Source organism: Alexandromys fortis, unplaced genomic scaffold (assembly GCF_014885135.2).
Source record: "Alexandromys fortis isolate MF-2015 unplaced genomic scaffold, M_Fortis_MF-2015_v1.1 scaffold_91, whole genome shotgun sequence".
Classification (NCBI taxonomy): domain Eukaryota; kingdom Metazoa; phylum Chordata; class Mammalia; order Rodentia; family Cricetidae; genus Alexandromys; species Alexandromys fortis.
In genome coordinates, this window is record NW_026067968.1 from 5,235,337 (window position 1) to 5,250,545 (window position 15,209).

The window sequence follows — 15,209 nt, forward strand, 5'->3', positions numbered from 1 at the left end:
TCAATCATGTTAGCATAGACTAGGGGGTTTGCAGCTGAGACAGAGGGATTCATAAACAGAAAGGGGGGTAGCTGCAAGCTGCTGAGGAGAAGGAGGGGGCCACAGCCATTCATACCCAGGAATATTCTAGAGCTGCTGGGCTGTACTCAGACCTGAGTGGACAAGCATTGCATAGCTGTCTGTGAGTTACTAGCTGAGAACTGATTTGGCTTTACATGGAATGGGTCTCCTGTTGACCCGGGCTGCTCTGAGTCACATGGGAGGGAAACCACATGTGGTCCCAAAACAGAAGGGACAGAGGTGCTCACGTGCCTAGGAGGAACTCTGCCTCCCTGGTCATTCCTGGGCATGCCTAGCCAGTGGCTCTGAGGCCAGGGCCCTGAGGGGCAGGTGTGGCCTCCCAGAGTTCCACGTGCCTTCACTCTCACCAGGAGCTTCCCTGGGGAAGAGTAGCCCTCAGAGCAGAAAGTTGACCATGCCAGGGCAGCCAGAGGGCCTTGTCTGTCCAAAGGGTTGAGTCAGGGCAGCCAGCTAAATGTTGGCCCAGTGACTGCAACATGACAACCCTGGGAAGGTCTCCCCGAGGTCTGCAGCCAGGGGCTGACTGCTAACCGAAGCACTGAGTCCCATGGAAGTTGCTCCCCTTAGGAGACGGATGTTTTCATTCAGGCTCACTAAATCCAGCAGCTTCCCAAAGTGCAAAAGATGGTAGTGGGGGAAGGGAGAAAGGGCCTACACACACACACACACACACACACACACACACTGAAACTGCCACAATAGGAATTCACGCCCTGAGGATGTCAGCATGGGGAGGTCCTTCTACTGTGTGTTCTAAAGCAAGGACAGCATCACCCACGTGTCACACAATAGCCCTTAAAGCCCTGACTCACCACTGACCTGCCCAGGATCCCACAACTGCCTGACCATGACAGTATTCAAAACTACAGGAACACCCCGCTACAGCCCCAGATGAAGCCACGCCTCTAAGCAGCTGTGCTCCTTTTGCCATTCTGCAAACAGTTAACCAGTTCCCTATCCAAATCTATTTTAATTAGTATACATTTTGTCACTGTGACCAATGCCAAAATAACACAGGATTAAGCAAGCTACAGAGTACCCGCTCCTACCCTGCTTTACGTTTCCTCTGGGTTTTAGCAACTTGGGCTGGAGTAGTGATAACTCATGTTCTTTGGCTAGTTGTCGTCAACTACCAGCTCCCCTTCAATAGCATAACAGCTCCTGCCGCCACATCTGCCATCCCACAGTAAACACGGGGAGTGGAGAGGCGAACACACTTCCTCTCTTCCCTCCAAGGGACTCAGAGGGCTCGTGGTCACTTTGTCCACACCTTCATCAAGGACTTGGGCAGACGGGTACACAGACTACTGCGAAGGAGGCTCCAGTTTGCCTCTTCAGACGCACCCTGCCTGAATTTGGAGCTTCTGCTACGCTAGGAGGAAGTGAGAAGCAAGCCACTGTCATGGGCACACCATCTCCAGGCCTCTGGAAGCTAGTGAGCCAGGGCCCTGAGGAAGAGACCTCTGCATAAGGTTGGGGAGGGGAAGGAGGAAGGTTACTTAGTGAGGAATGAGGTGGAGGGGCCCTGGGATGGACTGTCTGTCTGTGTGGAGCTCTGAAAGGTGGGCAGGCTTTGATGGGGTCAACTGGACAGTTTCAGGAGAAGATTCAGTAGCTAATGACCAGGCGTGGAGCCCATGGCTGGGGACAAAAGTCAGAACTTGAGACAGAGACCGTGTTCAGTTATGTGTCCTTCTGCACAGCCGTGGGTCCTGTCTCCTGGGCCCTGGTTGGTATTCTCAGTGAATAGCCAAGGTCCCCACTGAAGCTACTGGGGAGCCAGGCTCACGGGGGGGGGGGGTTGTGGAGTAGGACAGTGGATATTGAAGTATCCCCAGAAGATGAAGATAATGAAGGGGGCACAGCTCCCACCAAGGCCTGAAGGACAACTCTCATCAGGGGTGGTATGCTGATTAGGTACAGCATACAGATCTTAGGAAAGGGAGAATGGAGGGGTGTGCCAAGTCCAGGGGCCACAGCAGAGCCCAGAGCAAGAGTCTAAGAGGTTCAGCCTAAGACTGGGAGGGCTTCCTGCAGGAGGCTGCAAATGCTGCTGGGTGAGGCTAAGGGGACTGGAAGGCCCCAGCCATACCAGGCCACGTACAGGACAGTCCCTGCCGACCATTGTACACCCAGAACTGAGTCTGACATCACTTCACATCCCACCAGAGCCCCCCCCCTCCGCCAGTGACCTCAAGAGGTGGAGATTCTTGCCCCAAAATCAGAAAGAAGGAGCAAGTCACTTCCCGGAGGCCACACACCAAGAATTTGGGGTTCAAAATAGTAAACACTGTTTGGAGTTTTCCTGCCACTTGGAAAGTCCTCCAGGCACCAGCTGGCAATGACATCCTGAAGGCAGGGGCAGAGGACCAAGGATTTTCATTCCAGGCATCCCCCAGGAGGCAGGGACAGCACTGTTCTACTGGATAGGAGAAACCCAGGTCCAGAGGTAAAGCCGGGCCACAATGCTGATCAGTGGGCGGCGGGACTTGAATCCAAGCCTCCAGACTCGGCTGGTTCTCCCTAGTTCTCTTTGAGCCCCGCCCCCTGCTGTTTTTCTGGCTCCTGCTCAGGGGAGAGAACGCACTCTGAGTCTCTGGTTCCCTGGGAGAAATCCATTTTCAGAATCTGGAGGTGTAGGCATGTGTTCTTTCTGCCTCTCCAGAGAGCCCTTCCTGAGGACAGAGGTGCCCCCCAAGAGCCCTCTAGGGCATGGCAGGACCCCGGCAGTGTCAGCCCAGCACAGGGTCTTGGGGAGATGACAACATTCAGGGACAAGGTCTCCTCAGGAGTTTAGAATTCATCCAGTTCCTCAACCTCTGACAACCCTGCTCACCTTCCACCTGGTGACCCTCCAGGGCTCCCAGGAGTGGGCAGCCACTGTAGCGCCTGCAGACAGCCAGGCCACTATGGTCCTGGTTGCTGAAGCCTTCAAGACTGCTTACCCTGCATAGGGTAAGGGCGGCACTGTGAATGGTAGGTAGCACTGTGAAGGGCAGCACTTCCAATGGTAGGAACCTCTCCTGGAGAGAGAAGGGGAGGAAGGGAGGAGGAGAGGGAGGCAAAGTAGGGGTGGGGAGATGAGTCTCCCTTCCCCCATATACCTTCCCCTCAGCCCTCCTGTCAAGCCCACGTTTCACTTTATCCTCCCCCCAGCTCTACCTCACCCCTTTCCTACTTGGCTCTAGAAGGGGGCTCTGTCCTCTCCTCCTGCACACCCTTGAGGCAGCCCCTGACCACAGATTCCTGGGTAGATCCAGTCCCAGTCCCTTCCATAGAATGTGTTCAGGCCTCCGAAGCCCCACCCATGAACCAATCACTGTGGGCAAGGACCATAGTAGGCCTAGAGCCCCCAAGAAGCAATTCCACTGGCTCCAGAGTTTAAACCCAAGAACTAGGATCTCATCCGTAGCCATAAGCCTGAAAGGTCCAGCAAAGCCAGCCTGCCCCAGCCTTCTCACTGGGTCACCACAGTACCCCTAAGAAGAGCTCCAAGCCTTCAGGACCAGCAGTAGGTAGCTCTCTGGCACAGTGGTCAGTCGCTGATGAAGAGAAATACCCCCTGGGACATGCTGGCCTTCAATGCCCCAGACTCCACCTGCCGGGCCATAGTGCTAGAGGCTGAAGACCGGCTCCCTCCACCCCAGGGCTGCTGTTGTAAGATTGCTCCCTGTGAGCTCCCACAGGCCCATGCTGGAGTTCTCCTGGAACCAAACCTTGCCACCCTCCTAGGAACTATCCACATCTTTTGTCTCCTTCCAGGTCTCTGGGAGGAAGTTTCAAGCATTCTGGGATGCTGGATCTTATCTCCAGGGCAACAGGATCCCTGGAGGATCCAAGGTGGCATACAGCAAGAAGTTCTGATCTGAGAGAGAGGGAGTTGGTCCCCAGAGAACAGATCTGTGCTTGAGCAAACAGTGTTAAGCGCCTCATCATCATGGTTTAGGACCCAAAGGACGATATCATGGCCAGGATGCCCGTGCCCCATCCCCAAGGGCCTAGCCCTTCCACCACCTCCACCTGAGTGGGCACCTACCGTTACCTCTCTAACTTCAACCAAGCCACTTGGAACTGTAGCAGATGATATTCCCCCTTAGATTTCACCAGGCTTCTCTTCCACCCAGGTCTTTGAAGACTGTGGCTTCTTACTCATCCACAAGCAGCAGTATCCTGTGCCACTGACCACAGAGGACAAACCATAGTCATACTTTACTGGGCTTTATGAGGATGACCATGAAGCCATCTCTGTCTACAAGCCCCATTCTCCTCTCCCTATCTCTTAGTCTATTCTCTAAGAACCTCACCGGGCCAGTAGCATCTCCCAGCACTCACCTCTCCAAGGAACCCATCATGAGACGGGCTGGTGTGGTCCTTCAGATCAGTTGAAGCAGTGTGGGTACCAAATGGGTGGGTAGAAGAGTAGGTGGACAAAGAGACATATTAATGGCCGAATAGATACACGGATGAGTGAGTAGATGGGTAACAGATGGACTGTCAGATGAGTAGATGGACAGATTGATGGAGTAGATGAATGGATGAGTAGATGGATGATGGATGGACAGATAAGATGTGTGGGTGGGTGAATAATATATGGACAGATGGATGGCTGGGTGGGTGGATGGATAAATGAAGGATAGATGGAGAGATAGATGGGTGGGTGGGTGGGTAGATAGATGATGGACAGATGGGATGGGAAGGCTGGCAGACAGATGGGCAACTTGTGGATGGGCAGTACCATTTCTTAACAGGATTGGGGCATGTGCTTCCCTGGAAGACTCAGCATCCTACGAGTGTGAGAAAGGCATAGAGATTCCCTAATGTTGCATCAACACTTGGAAACACACCCAGCTGAGCACCTGGCACACAGTAGGCACTTCAACCACCAGAGTACCCTTGCTCCTCATTGTTCATGCCATGTCTCCTGAGACAACCGGGAATGAGTTTCTACCATCCTGAAGAACTGTATTTCTCGCACACTGAACCACTTCGCTGAAACAGACTCTTGTCCAACATGAAGAAGCCACCAGACCCAGGAAAAGCCCCCAGGCAGGAAGAAGAGGCAAGAAGAGCCCGCTTCCACTCCAACCCCTCTCCCTGGGGAACTACCCAGGGGACATCTCAAATCTACAGGGTGAGGTCACTAGAATCATACCACAACCCAATCTCACAACTCCTGCACCTCACAACCCCTACTCAACCAGGGGAGCCTGAAGTAGCTTCCGGAAAGAGAAAGACAAACATCAGAGGCAGGAACTAAGTCTGTCCTCCACCCTCTCATCTTTCTCTTTCCCTGAGCAGCAGCATCTTTTGGGGATCTTGAGTCAAGAATGTTCTAGTATGCCTAGGAGGTCCTGGAGCCCAGCAGGGACGATGGGCACAGACTAGAGAAGAGCCAAGCAGGAAGCCACCATTCCTCCCAAGGGGCATGTGCATTGCTTCTGTGCCAAGGGACTCTGGGGAGGAGGAGATGCACTCTTCCTGTCCCTGAAGCTGCCTCTGCCACCTTGCAGAGTCTCTCCATTCTAGGAGCACGATGAAGTACGCTATGCAGAGGACCTGGGAACCAGAGGCCCAGTAAGTAAAGCATTCTTCCCAAAAGAAAATCCTGAGCCTTCTCCTGCTGGGTCCTGGCTTCTACTTTGTAGGTGAAGAAGATGTGACTGGCTACTATCAGAAGCTGTAAGATCAAGTCTAAGTTTGACCCTGATTCTGCACAACTCCCAGCACCTACACTCCCTCTCTGCTTCTGTAGAACTCTATGCTCCATTAGGGCACCAGTTACAACTTCTTTGAGCTGAGGATATGTGCAGATACAACTCCTGCAGGCCATGACCCAGCCACCATATCCCAAACTCCCATAAACACACGAAAAAGGACAATACCTCCCTTCAAAAATAAGCAGATTGCATCTCACTGAAGTTTCAGGACACGGCTTTTGGCAGCAGTCACGGGATCTGAGTGCAGGTCTGGGAGATTCACAAAGCCAGTGTCCCTTCAGATGGAATGGCCTGGCTGTATGGGATGGCCTCTAACAAGGATCACCTTGAATAAAAAGGCCTGGCTCTTATGAGATGGCTCCTGACAGTTGGTATTTGCACCCTGGCCCAGGCCAAGAGTCCTGGAAATGCCATTCACCAAGCAACTGAACTTCAAACTCTACACCTGCCCACTACAGTGGCTTTGAACCCGGGAGCCCTGGATGGATCTGTCACAAGAGCTGTGCTATACAGAGTTTGGCTGGCTTCTTCACCATAGCACAGATACTATGCGCTTCATACCCCCAGGCATTTCTATTTCAATTTGTCCACAGTCATCAGCTCCAGCACATATCCAGGAACAAAGGGCCAGAGTATGTGGCCCCTTTCCAAGGAGGAGCACCAAGACAGGAAGTCCTTCAGGCTTCACATTAGAGCCACAAAGAACTCGAGGCTACTTCTCCACCTATGGCAACTTTCCACTATACCACCCAACACAGGAAATTCACTAGGCATCTTTGCACTCTCCATGAGTACATGACACTCCTACCAAGGGTAAAACCATGTTGGGAGCCAAAAAAGATCAGCACAAATCAGCCACTCCAAAAACAAAATAGAGAGAGAGAGAGAGAGAGAGAGAGAGAGAGAGAGAGAGAGAGAGAGAGAGAGAGAGAGAGAGAGAGAAAAAAAGAAACAAACAAGAACTAGGGTCTGGTTTGGCCACCCCCAGAGGATAACCATCTCCCATCTCCCTCGGACTGTCTTTCACGCCAGGGGCAGTGGGAAATGAAGGGCCTTCTCCTCTCATGGTCCATCAACTCATGCTGGATGGCTGCACTTCAAGGAGTCTGAGACTCAGAATTCACACTGAGCCTCAGTGCCTGGGCCATGCTTCTGACCAGCATGGCCTGCAGGCATGCATGGGCACAGTTAGACAACTTGTTTCATCCACTGATCCTCTGGTGTCATAAGCAGACAGAGTTTACCATCAGGATGTTAAGGGAATCGTCCACAATTCTGTTGTCAGTGTTCGCTGTGGCTGGACTTTGTCCCTACACAGAGGTGTCTTTACTCCTGCTTTTACACTCTCATCTCTCTTATGATGCCTTCTGGGAGAGAAGCTGAACTCCATCTGAACAAGAATAGATATGGACACACATGCATGCACGCACACACACATGCACACTCCACATTTGTTCCACGCATGCATGCACACACACATGCACACACTCCATATTTATTTCACATCATGGTCATCAATGCATTAAAATGTTAGACCTGCTGGAAGTAAAGGAATCTGGGACTCATGTCTGCTGGCTGGTGACCCCACCTCTTTCCAGAGGCTTAGTGGTAGAAACACAAGAAGGTGGCTCCTAGGCCGGCGGGAATCTGTCTTGTAAGAGTAGCCCTGCATTCCAAGGCCAGGTAGGAGCCAGGTACCCACACAGTTGCTGGTAAGGGGCATTACCCATTGTCCTGTCCCCTAGGGCTAGCTGAGTCCCAGAGAGCATGGTGGATGCTTGCTTGTGCCAGGACTGAGTTAGAGCTGGAGGGTGGGGACAGGGCCTTAAGAACTATGACAGGAAAGGGGCAGACAAGACGATACTGGAGGCAAGTGGCCAGAATGTGAGTCCGGGTGAGATTTCACAGGATCCCCAGAGAAGTAGACAAGAGCAGGACAAGATCTTCCAAGGTGCCTAGAAACTTCTGCATTTGTGGAACAACAGCACAAGGTAGGCATTGGCCACATGTCCAGATCCTGAATCTCCAAGGTCAGCGCTGAACCTCCAGCTGCCCAATCTCCTCGGGTTATTTCTGTGTCCTCACTGACTGGTATGAGTCAGAGGTGGAGAGATGTGTAGAGAAGAGACCATTTTCAAACCAGTAAAAAGAGCTAAGCACCTCCCTCAGAGGGTGTGTTGCTTAGAAAGGTGCCAGCCTAGAAAGGGAAAGCTGGTGAAGTGGCCAGGGGAAGGGCATATTCAACTAGAGGCCACACCCAAAGGGAGCAGGTCCTAGATGACCTCACTCAGCCCCGCTGCCACCAACATGCCCTGCCTTGCTTACTGCTGCCATGTGCAGAAGGGCAGAACGACACATCTTGAAATCCCCCCCAAACCCAGAGTTTTCAGTAAGGCCACACTGCACATGTTACTCATTGCACAAAGTTTTATTGGGCACCTCCCAGCAGTCACTCCAGGGGATCCCAGCTGGACCAGGAGGGGCAGGGCTGCCACGGAGACACGGATTTCATCTGTCGGACAGGCTGCTGGCCACTGAGGAAGAAGAGAACAGGCAGAGGGCATGTGCTTCTGTGAGGATGGTCCAGGCAGGAAGACTGGGCTCCCTACATGGGGAAGGATGGGACAGGTCAGACTAGGGCTTTGGAAGGAAAAAAAAAAAGATTATGGGAGGGGGTCCAAAAGCAAAGAGAAAAGCCAACAGGAACACCATATTGGAAGTTCAGAGAGAGGAAAGCTCCTGGGGCGCCCAGAGGTCAGTGCAGGGGGAAGCAGCTTAAAAGTGACAAGAGTGATGACCAAAGAGGCCTGAGTCCATGCGACCAAGTCATGATGAGATGGGGCCAGCCCCAGGGCACAAGACTTGTTCTCCAGCACTCTTCTTTAAGGGTGGGGCTGAAGCCTTTTCTGAGTCCTAGGAGGTACCCCTGCTGGGAGATGTGAAAACCACAGGCACTGCCCACCAACTTCCATGGAGTCTTCTGACAGCCTTAGGAAAGGAGGGCAGAGACTATGCTTGCCACACCCACCCACCAACCCCACCCAGAGGCTGGGAGACCAAGAGGTTAGTGCCAGGCCCACCTAGCACCCCCTCACAGGCAGACCACTATGACCCAGATCTTGGGAGTAGAAGGCTGGCCAAAGTCCCATCCTCCCCAGTCATGCCAAGGCCCCCACCCCCACCCCGAGTTGTTCCAGGGCACCAAATGGACCCAGTCCAATATATCCCTCCTTTTCTCTCCCCGATCTGCCCTCTGCTGGAGCTCGAAGAGGGCAGGCAGGAGTCCCCCCCCCCTCCCCGCGCCCTCCTGGGCTCTTGAAACAGGAGAAGTCCCCAGAGTCCCCTCCCAAGTCTGCCTGTTCCCACTAAGGTCCAAGCATCGTATAGACTTCAGTATTCCCACTCTAGGCTATTGGGACATGACAGGACACTTAAGCAACTGGTAGAAAGCCAGAGATTTATAACTAGCTGGGGATGCTGGCATAGAGGGCAGTGAGAAAAGAGGGTGGGGAAGCTAAGGGGGGGGGGACAGGAAGAAGGGGTAGGGGGCACTGGAGTAGGAGTTGTCAAGCCAGGTATGTGCCCCAAAGGCCAAAATCACTCACACCTTGGCTCTGTCCTCACCTGTGCAGGAGACCAGAGGAGTCAAAGGGGCCTGGGTACTTCATCCAGTGCTCAGGAACCCCCAACTGTGGGGTGTAGCCTGTTTCCCACACTCACCAGCAGATGCCCAGGAAGACCGCCAGCTGCTTTCCCAGATGTCCCACATCAGGAGGGGGTGATGATCAGATGTGACTGGTCCATAGAGCAGGACCAGCAGTGCTGAACTTATATCTGTCCCAGACTATGAACTTATATCTGTCCCACGTGGCATATGCTCCCTGAAACATATGAACCTATCCCAGGTGGCCTTTTCAGAAACTGAATGTGGAGAGGGAGGACCTGCCTCATGTCCCTGCCCCAGACCCTTGAGGGAAGGAGCAGGACATGCGCCCTAGACTGGTGCCTCCCAGAGATAAGAGAATCTTGAGCTGAGGAGAAGTATGTCTTGCTGTACCCAAGACAAGGTCTCAGAAGCCCCCAATCTGCCTCTCAGACTCCCTAGCAAGAGTCTCTTCTCACTCTATCACCCCATTCCAAAAGAGAAGAGGGGCGGTGGTCTGTGAGCTCAGAGAAGCCCTGCTTTAGGATAAAATCATATGAGTGGGACCCCCCAGTCAGGTATGTTCAGGGAGATTTCTCTAGTCCATCTGAAAGACCCTACCAGGAGGGCTAGAACAATGGGAGTCTGCAGGTTTCCCTCAGGTGGGAAGTGCTGGGGTGTATACCCCATCCACCGAGCAGCAGAGAAAGTCCCTCAGCCAGAGGGAGGGGAGACACATTCCCAGGGTACTCTGTTCTCCGAGTTAAGGTACACTCGGGGCTCCAACTGCAGCAGCCACAGGTCCTAAGAAGGGTTCCCGGGCAGAGACCTCGGAAACCCGATGGCGAGGGCGGGCGCCTACCTGCGCGCCCTCTGGGCCACTTGCCCGGCGGTCGGTCGACTTCTCCGGACAAGTTCCTTGGCTAGTGGAGAGCAATCGGCAAGCGCCCACCCGCCCCGGACGCCAGAGCGGTCTCCAGCCTGGAAAGTTAGGCAGCTAGTCTCTTCTGGGAGGGCAGCGCACGGGACGCAAGCGGCTGGAGCTGCGGTATCCGGCTGGGGTTCCGGCACCCCAGAAAAGCCCCTGCGATTGCTGGGGTATTCTAAGCAGTGCAGCTACCGGGCGCTACCCTTGGGGTTGAAACCTTGTCCTGGAGGGGGTCACTGTGAGATGTAACGAAGCGGGACTTGTTCAGGGTCTCGGGGACCCCAGGTCAAGGTGCCTCCCCGCCCCGCGCGGCCCCTGAACCCAAGTCGCCAGCGGTGCGCCGCGCACAGAAACAGATTAGAAGGTCTCCACCGCCGCGGCGGGGCCGACCAGAACCCCACGTTGTTGGGGAGTTACCCCGCACCCCTAAAAAGCCTTAGCACACGTTCCCGGTTGGAAGTACGCACTTTACGCGTCCGGGCGCCTCCGCGGTGAGTCGGGCCGCCGCGCTCCGGGTTCGCGAAGGTGGCTCAGTTCGGGCGCTCCAGTCTCGACGTTCCCGGGGCAGAGAGCAACGTCCGGGGACGAACGGGACGGGTGCGCCCGGCGGCCGGGGCTGTGCCGGGCGAGGCAAGCGGCGAGAGGGGAGCGCTCCCGCGTTCAGGCAACAGCTACCCCTAGTGGGAGAGCCGCCCGGGGCCGGCGCCGCCCCGCGCCCGCTGCCCCGCGCCCAGCGCCTGCAGCGCCCTGCGCCCAGGGCGTCTGGGAGCCGGCCGGGGGCGAGGCTCGGCGTCTCTTGCCTCGACTCTCCGGGTCTCCCAAGCCAGGCACCAGCCCACCCTCGGGTCCTGCCCTCTGCACCTCCGGGCTGGAGCAGAGGGGACGCTGACCCGGGAACCGTGGCGCCCGGCGGGAACGAGATGGGACGGGGCGGTCGCGGCGCGGACTGGGGCGGCGCGCAGCAAGCTCGGGCAGCGGCGGGGGGCGCAGAGCGCGGTGTGCGTGGCGGGGCGGTGCGGGGGGCGGCCGTGTGCGAGGCGCGAGTGTGAGCGCGCGCGGGAGGCGGGCGGACGGGCTGCGGCAGTCGAGCGGCGCCCGCGGGCGAGCGGGGAAGGCGGCGGGAACCCAAAGTTGCCTCCTCGCGGGCCCGCGTCCCCGGCGGGGCTGCAGCCGGGGGGCGGCCGAGCGGCGGCCGCCGACCTGGACTCCTGCGGTACCTGGGCAGCGACCCCGCACGAGCGGCAGCAGCGTGGGCGGCGTTGGCGGCGGCGGCGCGCGGGAAGCGAACCGGAGCTCCGGCGCGGCGCTGCGGCCGCCAGGGAACTCAGCTCAGGTGCGCGGAGAGAGGGGCGCGGACTAGGGCCCGCCCGCTGGGACCTGGGCTGTCCGAGGCGCTAGCGCCGGCTAGACCACTACCACCCTCGACCGCTCCGGCCCTGGAATTGGGCTCCTGGCCCCTCTAGCCGCAGCGGCTCCGGGGTCCCCCACCCCTGAGAGCTGGCTGCGGGCTCAGGCCCGCCCCTGCCAGCCTTGGGACGCACCGCTCCACCCTCAGCCAGCCTGCGCCGGCCCTCGACCCAGGATTTCTGGGGCATTGGCCGCGCCTCTGGGTGATCCCTCCGGGCTCAAGTTGCAAGGGGGCGGGCCCCGGCCGGAGGTGGAGTCTCCCGCCAATTCAAGCTTTGGCTATAAATTGAGCTCCCTGCGCCATCGAAGACCAGATGCCTCGCCAGGCCGCCTCGCGGTTGGTGGTGGGAGAAGGTGAAGGACCCCCGGGGGCTTCGGGGCCCGCGGCCACCATGCTCCGCTCCCTGCTGCTTCACTCTCTGAGGCTCTGCGCCCAGACCGCCTCGTGCCTCGTGCTGTTCCCGCGCTTCCTAGGCACAGCCTTCATGCTCTGGCTTTTAGATTTCTTGTGCATCCGTAAGCATTTCCTACGTCGTCGTCATCCTGACCACCCCGAGCCCGAAGTAGAGCTCAACAGTGAAGGCGAGGAGGTGCCCCCCGACGACCCACCCATCTGCGTATCAGACGACAACCGTCTGTGCACCCTGGCCTCTCTCAAGGCCGTGTGGCATGGCCAGAAGTTGGATTTCTTCAAGCAGGCCCACGAGGGTGGCCCAGCACCTAACTCAGAGGTCATCCGGCCAGATAGCTTCCAGAGCCAGCGCATCCTTGACTATGCGCAAGGGAGCCGCCCACTGGTTCTCAATTTTGGCAGCTGTACCTGACCACCATTCATGGCGCGAATGAGCGCCTTTCAGCGCCTGGTCACCAAGTACCAACGTGACGTTGACTTTCTCATCATCTACATCGAGGAAGCCCACCCATCCGACGGCTGGGTCACCACAGATTCGCCCTACACCATCCCACAGCACCGTAGCCTGGAGGACCGTGTCAGTGCGGCAAGGGTACTGCAGCAAGGTGCACCTGACTGTGCTCTGGTCCTGGACACCATGGCCAACTCCAGCAGTTCCGCATATGGTGCCTATTTTGAGCGCCTCTACGTCATCCAGAGTGGCACCATCATGTACCAGGGAGGCCGTGGCCCCGACGGGTACCAGGTGTCTGAGCTTCGCACTTGGCTGGAGCACTATGATGAGCAGTTGCATGGTACTAGGCCACGTCGATTCTAAATAGCCCAGGGACAAGTAACTGACGTCGGAGGGCTAGGCTTTCAAAGTCCACATGCCAGTCCTACAAATGAAGTCAAGAGTATCTGGGTGCCCATGCCACAGATACGCACAGCCACAGAACTCTGGCGGGCTGAGTCTGGCTCTCAGCCACCTAAAGACTCTGCTATAGTGACTCCCATTCGTACCTGCTTGGCTTGCTCTAGGGAGCATTGCTGTGACTGGCAACTTTGTCCCTGATGGAGTTTACCTGCTGGACTTTCTTACACCTGCTCCCAGCGCTCCTTCAGCAACGCAGGACCGTGCCTGCCTAGCATCTCACAGCTCTGACTTATTAGCCACGCCCGCGCGCCCTGAGCGCAGCTGGGTTCCAGCAGCGCCACAGGCTCTTGCTAGTTGCCTGGCACCCACCTGTCGCGCGCGCAGGGAGTCCTGATGCTTTTGTGTTTATTTCTTGTCCCTGAGTTGGGGGAGGGACTCAGGGTAGGGAAAGGGTGGGCAGGGTATTTTCCCCGCCTAGCTTTGGGTGCACTGGAGTCCGGCTGCTGATGACGAACCGTCTCTAACTGGACTTGTCCACGGGACGGCTCTGAATTGCAGGGGGGCTCTAAAACAGCGCCTAAAGTAAGAGGAGGAGAATGCTCTGGGTTCCATAATGGAACCGCCAAAAATGGGGTGGAAGAGGGACCAAAGGAAGTGGCTTGAGGTATCGGCCCCAGAGGAAGGCTAGAACTCCTTGGAGAAGGGGTAGGGGGTTAGTTAGTTCGAATAAAGGGGGATGGGGAGAGCCTGGGAGCCCTAGGCAGAGAGCCGCGATTGGGGGCGGGGGTGAAGAACTGTCAATGAGTGTTGTGTTGGAAACATTCCTTGTGTATAAACTTTTAAACTACAATAATAAAAACTTGAAGGAAGTTGTTCTGATTGCCTTGGTCCGTTTTATTTTCTCGTGTCTCTGAAAAGCAAGAAGAATAAAGCACCAAGTTTTCCCTTGTGTCCCCATTGTGACTCTGGGGGAAAGAGCAGCTCGAAAGAGCCCAGGCATTGCAGTGGGTGGGTGGGGGGTACAAGAGTGGGGTGCTATGGGAAGGGATTTGCCCTGGGACCGCAGACGTAGGTACATATGCTACACCTGGGCAGAGAACTTGGGGCCAGAAGAAGACCTGGGATGCAGAGGCCCACGAGGAGAGCGGTGAAGCAAGAGGGTCCTCTTTTGCCTCTGTGCGTTTCCGCGCCGGCGCACAAAACATATACACACTCAGAGACAGATACTAGGAAAGCTGCAGAGCCGTCTAACTTCCAGCTTAGGGCAATGCTGGGAGAAGTGTGCTATGCAAGGCGAAAGGGACTCTGAACCGCCAAAGACTAAGTTTCCGACCCCTGGATTGCCCTTGCTCCCCAGCCCAGGTCTTTGGGTCGCACCTGTGGAATTGTCTCCGACTACCCCTCCAGGTTGCTGGGGGGTGCTACTAGAAAGACGCACGGGGCACAGCGGCTCAATTACTCAGGCACAGCTCCCATAGGGATGGGGGATGTTTGGGGGATGCCCGCGCTCGGGACACCTCTCCTCCCGCTTTCTTAGCCAAACCTTACTGCCGCCCACACCTCACCCTGCTTGGAAATGGGAAGCAGAGAAGAAGACAGGGAGGATGGGGAAAGGACGGGGGCGGAGGAGGGTGTAGAGGGAGGTCTCAGCGTCTGGCGTCCGTCCCTGTGGAGTCGTAGCCAGGAGATTTCGCGCAAGGCTCGCCCTCAATCTTTCCTCGGCAGCTCGCAGCTCCCGGATTGAGTAGAAGGAGGCTCCACAAGCATGAGAGATCAGCGCGCCCCGCACCTCACTTTGCTGGTGACATCTTAGCGCAAAAAAAAAAAAAAAAAAAAGTGAGATGAAAAGAGGGAGGGGTTCTTAGGCCAGAGTTGAGGTCCGGGTGAAAGGGCTGTGAACCCTGAGCAGTCCGAGCCTCGGGGGGGGGGGGAGCATTGGGACGTGTGGCACAAATCTTGATGCAAGGCGCGCGCGTGGGTGAGTAGGGCTAGACAGGCAAGATGGGAGACAGGCCCTTGCCCAGCCAGCTTGCCCCTGGTTCCCCGACAGTCCCTGCTCCCCCACCCCAGTGCGCGCTCTTCCCTAAAAACCCTTGGAACTGACACCCTAACATCGGTGAATTACTTTTTATTATATATACTTTTTGCTTTGAAAATACTTCAAT

At 56.2% G+C, this 15,209-nt stretch overlaps 2 protein-coding genes across 2 annotated transcripts; one reads left to right on the forward strand and one right to left on the reverse strand.

Moving 5' to 3' along the window:
* Positions 1 to 8,216: 8,216 nt before the first annotated feature.
* On the reverse strand, positions 8,217 to 11,964 carry LOC126509074 (translation initiation factor IF-2-like). Its single transcript, XM_050154714.1, has 3 exons — positions 11,796 to 11,964; positions 10,837 to 11,692; positions 8,217 to 10,422 (listed from the first exon to the last, which is right to left on the reverse strand). The coding sequence occupies exons 1-3, from the start codon at positions 11,962 to 11,964 to the stop codon at positions 10,365 to 10,367; spliced, it is 1,083 nt and encodes a 360-aa protein (XP_050010671.1). The 3' UTR covers positions 8,217 to 10,364.
* On the forward strand, positions 11,690 to 13,778 carry Dio3 (iodothyronine deiodinase 3). The gene has a single exon (XM_050154824.1). The coding sequence runs from the start codon at positions 12,091 to 12,093 to the stop codon at positions 13,003 to 13,005; it is 915 nt and encodes a 304-aa protein (XP_050010781.1). The 5' UTR covers positions 11,690 to 12,090; the 3' UTR covers positions 13,006 to 13,778.
* The last annotated feature ends 1,431 nt before the right edge of the window (positions 13,779 to 15,209 follow it).